Raw genomic sequence first — 15,828 nt, 5'->3', positions numbered from 1 at the left:
GGTTTTTTATCTCTAAAAACAACGGATGTAATCTTGCATGCTACAGCACTATGAAGACTAATCATCAAAGGTATAGTATTTATTCATTGTACATTATAGAAAAGGAACATGGGACGGTTTTACCACAGAATCTATATACTAATTTGTCCACAGCACAGTTATATTTTTCAGCAATGTTCTCTGGATACTGACCCATGCCTTCAAAAACACTATACCAATGTACCATATACAATATCCGCAGTATGTAATTTAGTGTCCTTGTGGCAGGTCTAGGCGCTTGTGGTGGATTCCTCTATCCACTATTATTTCCAGCAGATGTTCACGTACACTTGATAAATGGCCGCAGTATAGCCAAACAGAGCCTACAGGGCTCCTTCTATCTATCTTTCCCTACCTATCTGCCCTTTTCTGGTTCTTATATCCTTTTTATCATCTCTAAGGATAGAATCACTTCCTGCACCAATATAATAGAAGTTACATTGTAAAGGTTGGACTGTGTGTGTATTTGTGTGTGTTGTGTGTATCTGTGACTTTAGCCTACAGCTCTGCTTTGTAATGCTTGTATCATCTTAGCTATTACAGAGGGTATGTGCGTTTAATCACAGATAAAACAGGGGCTAAATTTGATAAACTTGCACAGTGTTGGGGTCAAAAATGACCAGTTTTTATGGGTATCTCATGGTCACATAGCAACACTCTCTCTAGCCCCACATTCATTTTGTGCATACACACACACGCACACACACACACACGCACACACGCACGCACACACGCACACACGCACACACACACGCACACACGCCACACACACACACACACACACACACACACACACACACACACACACAGCCACAGGGAGGTGACAGTGGGGTAAGTCAGTGTGACTTTGCTTAATGAGATACAGCATGGTGTACGTACTGTATATATGGCCATGTGGCCGGGCTCATTTGAAACAGCAGCCCATAGATTTACATTAATATACCCTTGACCAGTCCCACTGAGGCTGCGAAGAGCTTAGTCGAGCAGAACCACCCCAGAAATATACAACACACACACACTCACTCACTCATGCGCACGCACACACACATACACACACACACAGATGATACAGCGTGTATGTCCAACTAAAGGTGACCCCATGAACAGGCAAGTGAACAGGATGCGTGTGTGTCTCAAACGTTGTGAATGACTCACTTAATCTAAAAGAGTTTTGGAGAATGACTATTGAGTCAATTTACCTGTTAATTAAAAAGAAGAAAGACACAATGATAACTATGTGTCTCTTGTTGATAGGCATTACAGTATGTCACAGTACATTGTCATTAAGTAGGTGATCAGCTTTATCCAAAGTAAGAATTCTGCTCTTTCAGAAATAAAAAAAGAGACTGGTCTGTGGATTAATACATTTAAAAAATGAGATGTAGTTTATCAGTTTTTGGTGAGCAAGCACATGAAATTTAGCAGCATATGATTTACAACGACTTACCATTTAAGCTTTGAAGTGATCATTCAACAGAGTTTATGCTAATGCACGGCTGTGAATCACTGCAGCAAACGACCTGGGTCTATGTCCACACTACTTGACATTTACATTGAACAACTGGGAAATATTTGTTGAACTTTGTGTGTTCTTTTAACCATTTAATCATATACCACAGACTTACAGAAAGAGTATTTTTCACGCTTAAAAAGTGTCTGGCAGATGGGGTCTACCTGCTGGTTGTCTTTGAGTGACAGAACGAAGGCATGGCTCAGGGTGTCCAGGTGGGCCTGTGATTGCTGCAGGTGTGCTAAAGCCTCATCAAAAGTCATCCCTACTGGGTCTGTCCCTTCCTGCTCCCCGCTACCGTCGCCTCCTCTCTTCTTGCTCTTCTCGCCCAGCTGGCGCAGGGCTTTGGTGGCTCGCTTTATCACCTCCGACCTCGTCTGGATGCTCAGCTGGAGACAGAACAGGATGGATGGAGGGAGGGAGGGAACAGAATAAAGAGAGAGAGGGACGGGATACGGAAAGCAAATCAAATTGAGCGAAGAGAGGGAAAGAGAAGTGCACAACTTATGTTCATTAATCTCAAACTTAACATGTTGAAGAGAGGCAGGTATAACTCAATCTATCTGCACCAAAATACCACCAAGAACTTAAGCAGCATGTGTGTGAGGAGTATGTGTGTGTGAGAGATTCTAGTTGGCAGGCCTGGTGTAATTGATTCAGTTCAGTAAGAGCAGGTTAACCATTCATGGGGAGAAGAGAGGGCTTTTGGCTGTAGGACGTTTTACCTCTCTCGCATGGAAGCACACAGGCGCTGACAGGCCCCCCACACACACATTCACACCAAGAAGACACTTAAATCATCCAACTTCACATTTCCAGCTACCTCAGACACATGCTACTCATATTTCTGCATTTGCTAGATACAGTAGAGCTTGACTCAGACTGACAGCACTTTTCTCTGCCAGGACAGGATGATCACTAAAATGGAGCCTCCTGACAAACCTGTGCAATTCCTCTTAAGGGTATGGGTGTATATGCATTTGTGTGTGAATGTGTATAGAATCAGATATGGGCATTCACAACCAACATCAGACAAAGGGCAAGGTTTCAAAACAGGCTGGTTGAGCAAGGGAGGGTGCTTCCACTAAAGACGCTATCTATAGCTATAGATCAATACTTCAGAGGGGGGAAAAATGCCAACACTCTGTTTCCCTTCAAAATATACATGGATCAATCCACCGTGGGGGGCAATGGGGGTGTGAAAGGTCAGATGCATTCCAGTGAGAAGGGTCAAGATTTTGCCTTTGAGGGTTCAAAACGAATTTTTAAAAAAGGAAAGAGAACGAGGTGTAGGGTAGAGAGAGCAGACAGTGGACTTCTGAGAGGTAATCTACATGTTAAAAAGCACAGTGGGAAAACAGTGCCTGCTGGGAATCGGAGTTTAATTGGCTCTGAAGTAGAGAGGGATCAATTAGCTCTCGCAGAGTCACAGCAACGAGAGGGTGCATAAGACAAAAGTGGAAGAAAAGGGGAAAGTCTGAAGAGGGGGGCTGTGGCAGTGTGCCAGTATGAAAAAAAAGAAGTGGGTTAGTATTGATAAGGTGCGCTGAGGCACTTTAAGTTCTCTGCAGTACAATTTTTCAGAGTGCTGTAATTATGTGGCTGACATTTCTCGTGCAATTTTATAATTTCTTTTATAAATCATGACTGGTATGTGCTTTGAGGCGACAGAGTGTGGATGTGAACGTAATAATGTATTTAAAATTAGGAAAGGGCCTTTGTTCCAAAAATTGAGCTGGGGGCATGAGAGACGACCGGTCAGACGATGAAGAGTACAGAGTGAGGAATGTGACATTTTGATGTAGTGATTGGAAATCCCCTCAATCCTTCCTTTTAGACAATATGAATCCTGTCTGGGTGGCTGCCTGGAACCAACTACAGTACCTTCTGCGCTGCAATTACAAATTGTCTGTCTGCCAAACTCCCACTGGTTCCTGTCTGAGATGGTAATAGAAAAGAGAGCCTCCTTCACACTGCACTGTGTCATACTACTTTTTCTTCTTTTCTGTCTACCACACAGTAATTCACATGAAAAACATTACTAGGCTTAAAAACACAAATAACAATATTGTTTGACCAAATTTAGACTTACTTTTTCGGCTGTATCAGGTGAGAAGGTGATGCTGTCTAGGAAATGGACAGCGTCAGCAGGGGCCAGCCTGTCCAGGTATTTGGCGCAGGTATCGTAGGCATGGAGGTAGTCTTGGTCGCTCTGTGGGGGTCTCTTCAGCAACTGGGGGTCCCCTTTCCAAAACAGCTTCTTCAGCCACACTGCGTGGACTGCACTGGGGGAGACTGTTGCCCCTCCACCACCAGGCATGGGCAGCCGATTAGCAAGTTTGGAGATGGACAGCACGTTCTGACTGGTAAGAACTGGTTGTAAAGTGGTCAGTGGATCCAACGATTCATCAGTCAGCTTCCGGTAGTTCAAACCTGCGAGAGACATTTGACATGGTTAAGTGTTAATGTATGCAAATTATTTTATACTGCTACTCTTTAAAGTACAGAGATACGACGGAGTATTAGGGCCAGACTAAGAGAAAAAAATATTTTTTTTGGGGTCGCAATATTACGAGACTAAAGGTATAATATTACGAGAATAAAGTAGTTATTATATGAGAACTGTCAGCCTGTTGGCTCAGCCAGCAAAACTGTTTAACAACGAAATTATCAATACGTTACCTTACCTGTTGACTGTACAGGAGGACTGAGACAAACAGCGGCTGCTGGGCTGAGGCTGAGGCTGCTGTTTGGTTGAGCTGGTCACGTCAGATCTTGATAACTCTATCGAAGCTTTTTTCTCATTAAAACAACCCCTTTTCTCGTAATATTACGACTTTATTCTCATATTATTACAACTTTATTATTGTATTATTATGACTTTATTCTGGTAATATTATGACTTTTTTCTCGTAATGTTACGACTTTATTCTCGTAATTCCCGTATTTTTTTCTCTTAGTCTGGCCCTAATACTCTGTCGTACAGAGCCATGATAGGTACATGAAAAACACATGAGCGTTTCTGTGTGAGAAACCTAGCATTCAAACATGTTCCAAAAGTGGCACAAAAGAGAGGCCTATTTCAAGGCACTTAATACAATGTATACAGTACATACTATACTTTTGTATTCACATATGGAATGTGCTAACCATGCAGCACTTTCAAGATAATTACAGTGTTTTTATTTGTGTAGGATGTTCAATATTTCATGACATAAATGTGTAAAGAGAAATGCACAGAAGAGAGTAAAAGATGTGAACCGAAAAATTGCATGTGTGAAACCGGTGCTGTCTGTTTGTGTCTGCATGCAAAGGTGTATAGTTTGTCTGTGAATCTGTCTGTGTACATCATATCTCCTACCACTGCAGTACTCTATATGTGGGTGTATGTGTGTGTGTGTGTAAGAGAGAGAGCGAGTGGCGTGTTCTTGGTCTCCAGTGCTATCAGACAGACACATTACTGTGGCAACACCACAGTCTGTCTGGGCTTTAAATATTTAGCACTGGTCTGTCGGGGGAGGTCTCCTTCAACGCTGCTCGGAATCCCTCACACTCACACACACACACACACATATATAAAACTACAAGTACACACACAGTATTTTCATCCAGGCCCAGACGGATACTTAAACTGCAGATAAGAGTTACATGCACTTACACATGTACCCTCTCTCTGTCTCTCCCCTGCTCCACCCACTCTCTTCCCCACCCAAGCAGCATCCCATCCCCTTCCTCAGGAGAGCCCACTCAGACAGTCACCTGGTACTGTGTCTGAAATTGTGATGAATATTGGACACACACCACCTGTCTCTGCTCTGTCTGAATGCCTTGTAACTGTGTTTATGTGCGTGTATGTCTGTTCAGGACTGCAAATTAGTCATTTTGAGTGTGTGTCTTGGAGTTGGAGAGTGTTCGTAGAAAGTTGGTGGCCCTGGAGACTCCACAACAGCCTGTGTGTCAATTTTGCTACAAGAGCGTGAATGTGTGGGTTAAAATTTAACAGTGTTTGTGAACGTGTGTGTGTGTGTGTGTGTGTGTGTGTGTGTGTGTGAGTGAGAGAGAGTGATACAGAAAGTGTTAGTTTGTAAGTGTCAATGTCACACAGTCAGTATAGCATGTGCCAGTACATGAGTATGAATCCCTTAGGTGTGTATTGGGTAGTTTTACTGTTGCTGCAGCTGTGAGTTTTCGAAACCCTCCCCCGAACAGCAATTGTCCAATTACAGCTTATCGACCGCAACTAGGTATTGCAGCCCATTGCACTGGGCTCTAGTAATAGCTCTAGTTTGTTTCATTTCCGGTTTTGGCTATTAACTTAACTGCGATAGACCCTTTTCACAGCAGACACGTTGACTTGTCAAAGCAGAAAAAGCACAAGCAATCATTAATGAATAACATTAATGACGGCTACATTTCATTTAGGTATCCCAGTTCCAGGGCTCTGATATTGTGCATGCTCAACTCCCTGACATGGCTAACTGGGACTTTTAAATGAAGGGTCTATCGTTATGAATATGGATTAACTCCATGTCTGCCATGCCTATTGCTGGCCATAGTAAATACAAGGAAAATTTTCTCGGTTCTGGTCAGTTCACACACACACCACCAACTACACATTTCTCAAAGTTGAAAACACATCCAAAGTTACGTTCAGCGTTAACTAGCTTACAAATAAGTTAGCTCAACTGGCTTACGTTGTGTTGCAGTAGCTAGTAGTTCAATTTGATGTTTGTCAGACTGCCATGGAAGAAACCCTCTCTTTTCTGCAAACTTTAACAGTGTTTTATTGCTAAAGTAAGCTTTAATTGTTAGGATATCCAGCTACAGTAGTAACCAAGCTTTACTAAGTCTAGGAACACACATGTGTTGTGTTTCAAGTTATGTTAAAAAAGCCTTGTTCAATCAAGGAACCATTCTTTAAAAAATGACGAGTAATTTCAAGTAGTTGCTTAGCGAGCAGTCGATTGCTAATATAGTGATATGCCTATTGTGTGTGAGTGATTGATTATTGTTCGTTTATGTAGATGTGCAGTCTCGATGTGGATGACTCAAAGGTTTTGTGTGTGTGTGTGTGTGTGTGTGTGTGTGTTAAACAGAGACATGTGTCACCGGTAAAAACTGTGGTGTTATCAGGAGCAGAGGGAGGAAGTGAGGCGTGAAAACACAGCTGACACCTGGCTGACCTTTACTGAACTTCATCGAGAAGTGACACCACCTCCACCCGTACACAGCAAAGTTTGAGCACTCTAGCCGGACCGCTGAACCGGTGACACGCTACAACCTGGACATGATGTCCTTGGAGAGTGTGCTGCCACAGGAGAAACTGCATCTTACTGCGATGCAGTTGCTGTTTCAGGAGCTTGGTGTGTTAGGTGGATTGACAGCTAATACAGAGGTGGATTGCTTCACTTGTCGTTTACAGGAAAATGTGAATAGCTGCGTTTGGTTCAATCCTGTTACTTTTCAATTTAGTGAACTTGAGAGCTGGTGGAGAAGAGGGGGGAAAGAGTAAGATCAAAAGGATAAGCTGAGGTAGACATGAATGATAATATGTGTACATTTGAAGTATACAGCAAGGCTGTATTTGTCACTTAAAGAAAAAAAGGATTTGTTTCATCTGGGGACAGAAATATGCCATGAAAGTAGTCCTTCAACAGTTTTTTTAAAGATTGTACATGACAGTGACTTGAGGTTATCTACTGGCTAGAAGGAATGTCAACATTTGTATGTGAGTCATCAATCATGTCAAGAGGGATTTTATTCAAGTCTTCACTGGACTTGATTTGTTGACATTAAAGGCTTGGGGCTGATTTTCCACCAACAATAGAGGTACATTAACCCTTGCGATCCTAGGCTTTTTTCCCTATTCTTTCTCAGAAACAGCGTCAATTGATTGACAAATGGGTGCTTTTGTCGAGTCGGTACCATTAGGTTTTTCTAAGCAGTTCTATTGTTTACAACAACCAATTAATTCCTTTCTTTATGCATAGATGACTACACAGAAAATGTGTTTTTCGCTGAATCAGATTTTAGATGCAAGCTACATCTGTTGGTTCAAGGTATAACATTTGAACAGTCATATTATCCCTGCCTTTTGTCCTTCCTGTGGACCAACTACTAATTATGCAGTAGTTGTTCCATCTGCATTACAATGATAGAGAAAAAAACAATCATCTTACCGTTGGCAACAGCACGCAGCTTCTTGAGCAATTTGACATGTGAGTCTGGCTTGATGATGGTGGTGACGTAAGGCTCACAGCCTGCAGCATCTAGCAAGCTGTAGTAGTAAAGCAGGCGGCCCTGGTCGGTTCCCTCCACACTGGGAAGAACGTACTTGGTCATGTGGCTGTAAAATGCCTGAGGGTTGCACTTTAAAGTGTCAAACAGACCAAGCAACTCACTCCGGGATTCAATATCCTTGGTGGAAAGACTGGATGAGGAGGATGAGGAGGAAAGAGAATGAGAACAGAATAAAACCATGAGCGTATGCAACTGAATGTTATAATCCATTAAGTTTTCATAGCAATATAAACACACAAAAAAAATCCATATCCCAAGTTCAAAGCTTTTACATTTGCTGCTGTAAACGCCTGCTGTGTGAGATATGTCTTCTCCACGGAAAACATCCATTGGTACACAGGATGTGAAACACTTTACAGTAAATGACTGACATCAGAAACTGAGGTTTGTTTGGAAAAAAAAACTAATTAAGATCTAAGTTAAGCAGCAATAACCATGGCTGAAAAAGATAAGAAAAAAACGGCAATACTGACAAAAACCCATATTTTAACAAAAAAAAAAATCAAAGGAGGAAGACAACCCCACACTGGAGACTAGTTGCAAAGTAGTATTTGAAAACAGCAGTGCAATGGCAGCACAGAAATCTGCAGGCTTATCACCACAGATACAGTCCCTCGAAAAAAGATGAGGATTTCATAGTTTACTACTGAGAATATGTTTAAGAACTTGGTCAGCGCTGACATAAAACCAGCAGAATTGTTGAAAAGAGAAGACAGTGAGAAGAGAGAGAGAGACAGAGAAAAAAAGAAGGTGATGTGGAAACGCGCAGAGTGAAAAAAGTCTGTCTTGCGTGCGGCTTGTGCACTGCTTTTCAAAAATGTGTTTTACCACAGAACTCAAAGTCAACAGCGGCAGGTGGTCTAGAAGAATGAGAGGACAAGTGAAAAGAACACGAGCAAAACACCAGAGAGGGGAGAATCGGAAGGGAAAAACCTTAGGGAGACGGAAACAAAGGTTAAACAAGGAAAGATACAAAGGATGAAAAGGCAAAGGAATGGTAGTTTGCTGGTATTCAGCGAGGGGCTCTGAGCAATCTGCGGCGGTCTGGGAGTGTGTTAGTGTGAGAGCAAGTCTGTTTATCTGCTGGAACGGGACAACATCAAAGAGGACGATGTTTCCTCTAGGCGCTCCATCAGAGCTTGCTGGGAGGCTTTTGCTAATGAAAAAAATATAGACAGCGGCAGCGGGTGTGGAAGCGGCTGACAATAAGCTCAATAATGTAAATAACACTAATCATCCTCACAACAGGGGCTCAAATAACTGGAGCCAACAGAACAAGTAACTCTAAGTAAAGACTCTCTCTGTCACTTTTGCTCTTGTCTCCTTCCTAAGTGTATTTGGTCATGGGCAGCCTGAGACCCCCAAACAAAGTCTGATGTTTCACTATTTAATTACATCAGCTCCAAAGTGACTGAAAGCACCAAGGCAAGAACAATGGCAAGCGAAGACAACAACTTCTCCAGGTACCCGGTTTAAGAGTTTTCCTTGGCATGGGCACACAGGCTGAAACACAGACAGCTGTGACTGGTGGATTGTGACCAGTATTCACGTCAGGCTCTGCTTTGGGTGTGTTAGTGTAGTTCTTCAAAACCAAGTTGTCACCTCCTGACAAAAGGTGTTAAGGACCTCTCTTTGCTAAGATTGTGTTGGCCTCCTGTCTTCTCTTTATAGTTTTCACTTTTCTGCCACAGTTCTCTCTGTACACAACACAGTTTTCACCTCTATCTCTGTTGTGTTCATGTGGCCGTAATATCAGGAGCTTCTCATTACAATCGTTTCTAGTTCATTTCAAAAGCTGGAGCAAGGAACCGATTTAATCCGGCGGAGTATTTCTCATTCTCCGTGCTGTTCCTATTCTCTCTAATCCTTCTGTCCTTCCCCCCTAATCTTACATTACCATATTCAGTTTGTTGTCTCGTCCACCATGTCCAAACAAAAATAGGCGTCTAATATTTTTTAATTCAAAGGCGTATTTAATTGCCATGGTATTATGACAGCCAGAGTTAAACTTAATGTGGGCTTGGGCAGAGCAGTGATGATTATTCAGCATCATTGTTGTTTGAATTTATGCAAGCTGTATTTTCATTTTTTACGATCTTCCTCTTATTTGTTTACAAGAAGCAGGGGAGTTTTTGTGCTGTGTAGTTCAGTACAGGACAATGGCACATCTCTAGAGGGCTGTGTGACTATACCTGATTCATTTTTTCATTGTGAGCCGACATTTCCTATCACACCATTACACACAGGCACACAAACAAAACATGCACTAACACCAAGTCCTCACACACCATCTGCAAAAACACAGAGACGTGATCCTTAGGCATGAGTCATACAGTATAGGGTACATGTAACTCAAGCCCTACATTTGCACTTAGGAACACGATGTATATCATTTTAAACCTGCAATATCTTATTTTTTTGGCCCTTTTTAAGGCAGCAGAAATGGGCAATAAATGCAAAAAATACATATTATCTCGTTTTCAATTAGTATAGCAAATTTGTTAGTAAACATTTGCTATTATTCACACATCCAGCAGACACAGAGCAACATGGAACAGCCAAAAACTGTAGTTTCTTGAAAAGCCACTTCAGACTGGCTCCAAAAGCCTGTCAATCTCCATAAATGCTAACGTTAATGATAGCATGTTAACATGTGCTTATTCGCAGTAAACACAAAGTCAAGCTGAGGCTGATGGGAATGGTATTAGTGTTGCAGAGCGAGGTGTTGGACGGATCAACCTCTTGATACTGCCACCCCTAATGCCGCTAGCGTAATCAAAATACATATTTTACATGTGTTCTGCTTCAGGCAAGAAATACATTTTCATATTGAACATACATATGGTATATAATTTCCAATAATAAAGTTGGTGGTGGAGGGGGAAAAGCAGCACAACTGGTCAACCTGACATGTGGCAGTTAGGAACAGCGGGTTAAATTAGCAGCTGATGACATAAATGGACAAACTGCTATGATTGAAGTGTCAAATCTGATTGCCCATGCGCCATGCTTGTGGCATAATAGCCCCTGTGTCAGTTTTTGTATTACTGAACCAAAGGTTATGCAGTCGTATTTGTCGGTCCATGTCCTCCTGCTCTCCCTGCTTCTCCCTCATGACTCAGAGAAGCATGCTTATAGCCATGCTCCAGTTCGTGGTCATGCTCCAGGCTCAAACCTTGCAGAGTTTCTGTGGACAGCACGTCAATAATCCCTAAAAATATGAACCAACAGCACGAAACAGCTGCAGCTGAACACCGAATGTGCTGCACCTAACTTGCATGTGGCAACAGCATGATCCACATTCCCACTGGATGCTACAAATGTGCTTTCTTATTCCAGGCAGGAAAGCTCATCAGCATGCTAAACACACTTGAATGAATGCACAGCAAGATACATGTGTGCACTAGCTTAATGTGAGAGAAATATTTGAGATAATTAGGTGTAGTATGTCTAGAAAAGCCAGTAGCATGTCAACATCCTCATGCATACGCCAAAATGAAAAGTCTCGTTTGTAGAAACTGCCTGGTACTGTGTAGTCAATCACTTCATTTCATATTTCAAACTATCAAATAAAAATACAGATAATGCCACATTACAGGGAAGAACAAACCTTTTATGTAATAAAACAGCTGAGGTTAAACTGCAGTGACAGAGGGAAGAGGGGAAGCTTTGCTGGGACAAGAGTGACTGTAGTTCTTTAAGTATTGATATTACTTGCATGCCACAAGGTCCCTGGAAGGGTTAAGTAGCAAGTGCCTGGTATAGACAGAGCAAAAGAGGTTCAAATGAAGTGGACTTTGGAAAAAGGAAATTGTTTAGCTTGTTTGAGGGGTCTTTGCAACCAGTATTTGGGTTATCGTAATGCAGTTATCACAGTCTTTTGTGGTGCTTTCTATTGATCTAGGACATATCAGCTAGGGCCTGAAATGTTTTTATCAACTGTCAGAAAAGCTTAGTCTGTAAGGCTGTATATGTTATAACACTGGCAATTTCTGATGTCATTTGAACTTTTATTTGCCAGATGAGGTCACCAGATGTACAAATGGAAAGAGCTTGTACAGGATTCAAAAGGTGTCTTCTCCATCTCATTAGGCTCAAAGCAAAACACATCTTGAGGATGAGTCAGAAAAGGAAGGTGCCATAAAAGGCTATTTTATTTCTCATCACCGGCAAACACTGATCAGCAGCAAAAGAAGCACAACCGGTCAACAGCTGCTGGCAGCAGATAGGAACTGAAATGAAGAGCTAGGAGGTGCGTTGTTTGGAATGTCAAACATGATGTTTGTTTGGATCAACTGACTGCAACTGATGTGAAACACACTATTTGGAACCCCTGCCTGAAGTAATCCAAGTTTTATTTATTCAACCTGAATTCATGAACCAAACGTCCTCTCTCTCTCTCTCTCTCTCTCTCTCTCTCTTTCTCTCTCTCTCACCCCAACCAGACGAGGCAGACAGCCACCCACCTAGAGCCGGGGTCTGCTCGAGGTTTTCCTTGACCCTGTCGCCAAGTGGTGGCTCATGGTGGGAATTGTTGGGTATGTGTAAATAACATGGCCCTGCTCTATTTGAAAAAAGTGTCCTGAGATAACTTCTGTTATGATTTGCCGACCAAAACAAATATGCAACAATGAATCTGTGCAGTCTAGACCTGCTCTATATTAAAGGTCTCCTGAGATAACAACTGTTATGATTTGGCATTATACAAATAAAATTGAATTTGATTGAACACTGAATTGATTTCTGAGTAATTCACCAACACCCTTTCTGTTTTTGGACAAGTCATTTAAACGTCAATAAAACTGGCTGAAATCCCTGTCCCTTAAGGTCCCCTGAGTACATCTACAAAGACCTACACGTAGAGAGAACAGCTGACGATGGTGGTGTTTAGCACTACATTGATTCCTCTAAAGCGTTCATTCTGTGTTAATAGGACTGTCTCAGGGACACTCTGGCTCTATCATCCATCTCTTCTTACTCCATCCATCTGGCCCATCCCCTCCCTCCCTCCACACAACGATTCTGGGGGTATTTCTCTACCTAACGACCTTTTTCTACACCCTGTTTTTATGTAACACTTAGCAATGAATTCTCAGCAGCTCATTTGACCTCGGATACATTTATGCATCTTTCCATTTGTCAGCCTTTGACCATATTTTTTTACCATATGTGCTTATTTTTCAAGAACTGAAGATCTCTACCGTTCACACCGCATCACATCTTGGATGACCTTGTGTACTAACAATTTACCCTGCTGTTATAGACAATATCAATAACACTTTTGTGTTAAATGCAAGTACTTTTGCAATATTTGATTGCCCTAATGGAAAGAAACCATTCCATCTCTATGTTCTCCAACACCACTTCACTTCTCCTTTCACTACAAAGTCTTACTTGCTGCTTGCATTCAGCTCTTTCCTATACCTCCAAGCCATGATCAAACCCTACAGACTGGCCTGGCCATTGCGCTCCTTTAACTCTGGATGTTTGGCTTTCCCATCATTCAGAGGACCATATTTTGCTGCAGGCTTTGCAACACCCTATTTATTTGGGATGGTTGCACTTCCAATTTTATAATGAAATCTAGCTCTTGAAACTTTTTAGCTTGAATGCACTTATTGTAAGCCGCTTTAGAAAAAGTGTCTGCCAAATTAATGTAAAACAACGGCATTAGGAAGACTCTTGTTATTGCCCTTAACCCAAATACTGGCCCTCAGAGCTGGACCTGATCCCAGGGCACTACACTGTGGCTGGCTTCTGCCACTAAACAGTTAGGATGAGGGAAATACGAAGAATGTACTTCCTTTCAGGGATCAATAACAGCCTACATTCCATCTTGCGTCCATGCTTTTGTCTGTATGCATCTTTCCTTGAAGTTTTCCCCCGTCTGCTCTATTCATATCAGTCCCTGTGTCCAACCATCTGTTAAATCAGTATGCATATTGCAGATACTTCTAGTCACGATTGTAGTATGAATATTCTTCACACATTTGTCATGATCTTGAGATTTTGGTAGAAACTCACACACACAGCAGCTGTGTGGGGGTTTGAAGAAGGTATAGGTAAACCATTTCCTTATATCAGAATGCGACACAGGGATATTTATCACAGATGCATACACATGTGCGCACAAACACACACACTCGCACACAGACCCTCGCACATATCTCTGCTGAAAAGGCATTCTATTAAAACAAGGAAAGGTGCAGAGCTAGTCAGATCCCCAGCTATGAAGTCAAAGAGCAAATAAATTATGGAAATAGGCTCTGACACACTCGTCGTCTCTCACTAAAAAAAAAAAAAATCGCAACATGTTTGATTTACTCTGGGGCACTTTAAGTATGCTTTTTATGTAGGTGAGTTTTGTAATAACTCAAAGGTAGTGGTGCTACTTAAATTCACTTTCACATTTTGCTTCTTTTTTTAAATACAGGAGACACAAAGACATGTGACCATACAAAACTTACTAGACATGGCAATATATATGTAGAAATGAGCAACCTGTTTCCTTATGAAAACACAACTGCATTCAAATGCACAGTGAGTGACGTAAATATTTCAAACTGATAGGATGACAAAAGTGATGTGAACTAACAAACGCAGATGAGTAAAATGAGGTGAAAAATGCTCAGGGAGGGGTTATGTGATTGTGTTGTGTGTGCATGTACCCGCTATCTGTAAAGAGGAACTCGAGGTGAGTCATGTAGACCTCCCACAGAGGAACACTGTAGCGCTTAGCCAGCGACAGAGCGATTCTGTACACGCCGTCATCCAGTGTCCTAAACACACACATGCAGAGAGGAGGAAAATAATGATCAGATTCAATAGTACTGAAGCGGAAAGAGCCAGCCCTCCCACTCATATGCATATGTGGAATAAAAAAATGCAGATCAAATAAATGCACACACCTTACAGACTACATCACAAACCAACTGTATGAATGACTGTTTCTAACAACATTTCCAGCAGACAGGAAACAGTGTATGGACTGTATATTCCTTTAAGTTCCCTCCCTACTTACTCTGTGAGGCCAAGGATGGTCTCCTTCTTGTAGTCGGAGTCTGAGCTGAAGCGCTGGACGTCCACTCCACGGCCGAGCCCCTGTAACACCTGGGCCTGGGTGAAGTCTGTCAGACGCTCGTTGTACGCATGCAGCTGGTTGATCAACTTCTGCAGCTCCTCTGGCCAATTGGAATATGCAGACACATGCTGTGTGACCAATCGAATCAGATCCTTTGGGTCAGCCTATGAAAAAGGGGAATAATTCTCATGTTTACCCACAGACAGCTGCTGAATGTGTTATTTCAAGCTGGTAGCCTCACAAGGTAAAGGGATATGAAGCAGATATAATGCTAAGAGCCACATTTGGTAATCCTGAGAATAGCACATAGTGTCTACTGGAATATGCAGTTATCAAAGGTTTTTGGTGGTATTTTGTGTTGACTATATTGTGGCTTTTTATGTTACCTCTGTAAATAATTTCCATCATAAAGAACAACAGAATCGTACTTGACAGACATCCTCTTCTTTACCTTTCTTATCTTTTGCCCTTATTTGCTTTCAAACGCAGTTCTTACCCATAGAGCGACATGGGAGATGCGCTACACTGTTTAAGCCAGGTGTAACCAAATTTGAACTGCCCTTAACCCTTTATAGGGCACTCATTGAAATACTTGGAAATTTGAAATATCAACCCTGGAGTGTTATTGGTGGATATAAGAAGACATTTTTTCTGTTTTGATTTTTTTGAAAAAGTCAGTTTTAGGCTGAAAATCAAAGTCAATGATGTCTACGTGGGCTGGCACAACAACTATCTGTGGCACAGCAGGCCCCCTCTTCCCACAGGAGGACTGAGCAGACAGCTGCTGCAAAGGAAATATGCCACATCAATATACTATGAAAATATGTAATAAATAAGCCATAAGCAAATTATGATCAAGCCCACTTTGAATTATTTGTGAAAGAAAGCCGTAACATTG

General features: G+C 41.9%; 1 protein-coding gene across 2 annotated transcripts in view; it reads right to left on the bottom strand.

The window, feature by feature from the left end:
* The window catches only part of nbas (NBAS subunit of NRZ tethering complex), a 147,864-nt gene that overhangs the window by 46,732 nt on the left and 85,304 nt on the right, over positions 1 to 15,828 (bottom strand). For both annotated transcript variants that reach the window (XM_051408104.1, XM_051408103.1), the window contains exons 42-46: positions 14,871 to 15,094; positions 14,518 to 14,628; positions 7,729 to 7,979; positions 3,642 to 3,982; positions 1,714 to 1,938 (exon numbers count right to left, since the gene is read on the bottom strand). In XM_051408104.1, the coding sequence (XP_051264064.1) occupies positions 1,714 to 1,938; positions 3,642 to 3,982; positions 7,729 to 7,979; positions 14,518 to 14,628; positions 14,871 to 15,094 (1,152 nt within the window). The remainder of the gene's footprint in view (positions 1 to 1,713; positions 1,939 to 3,641; positions 3,983 to 7,728; positions 7,980 to 14,517; positions 14,629 to 14,870; positions 15,095 to 15,828) is intronic.

Source organism: Dicentrarchus labrax, unplaced genomic scaffold, assembly GCF_905237075.1.
Source record: "Dicentrarchus labrax unplaced genomic scaffold, dlabrax2021, whole genome shotgun sequence".
NCBI lineage: Eukaryota > Metazoa > Chordata > Actinopteri > Moronidae > Dicentrarchus > Dicentrarchus labrax.
Note: the sequence above shows the minus strand (reverse complement) of the source record. Positions and strands in the feature narration are given on the sequence as shown.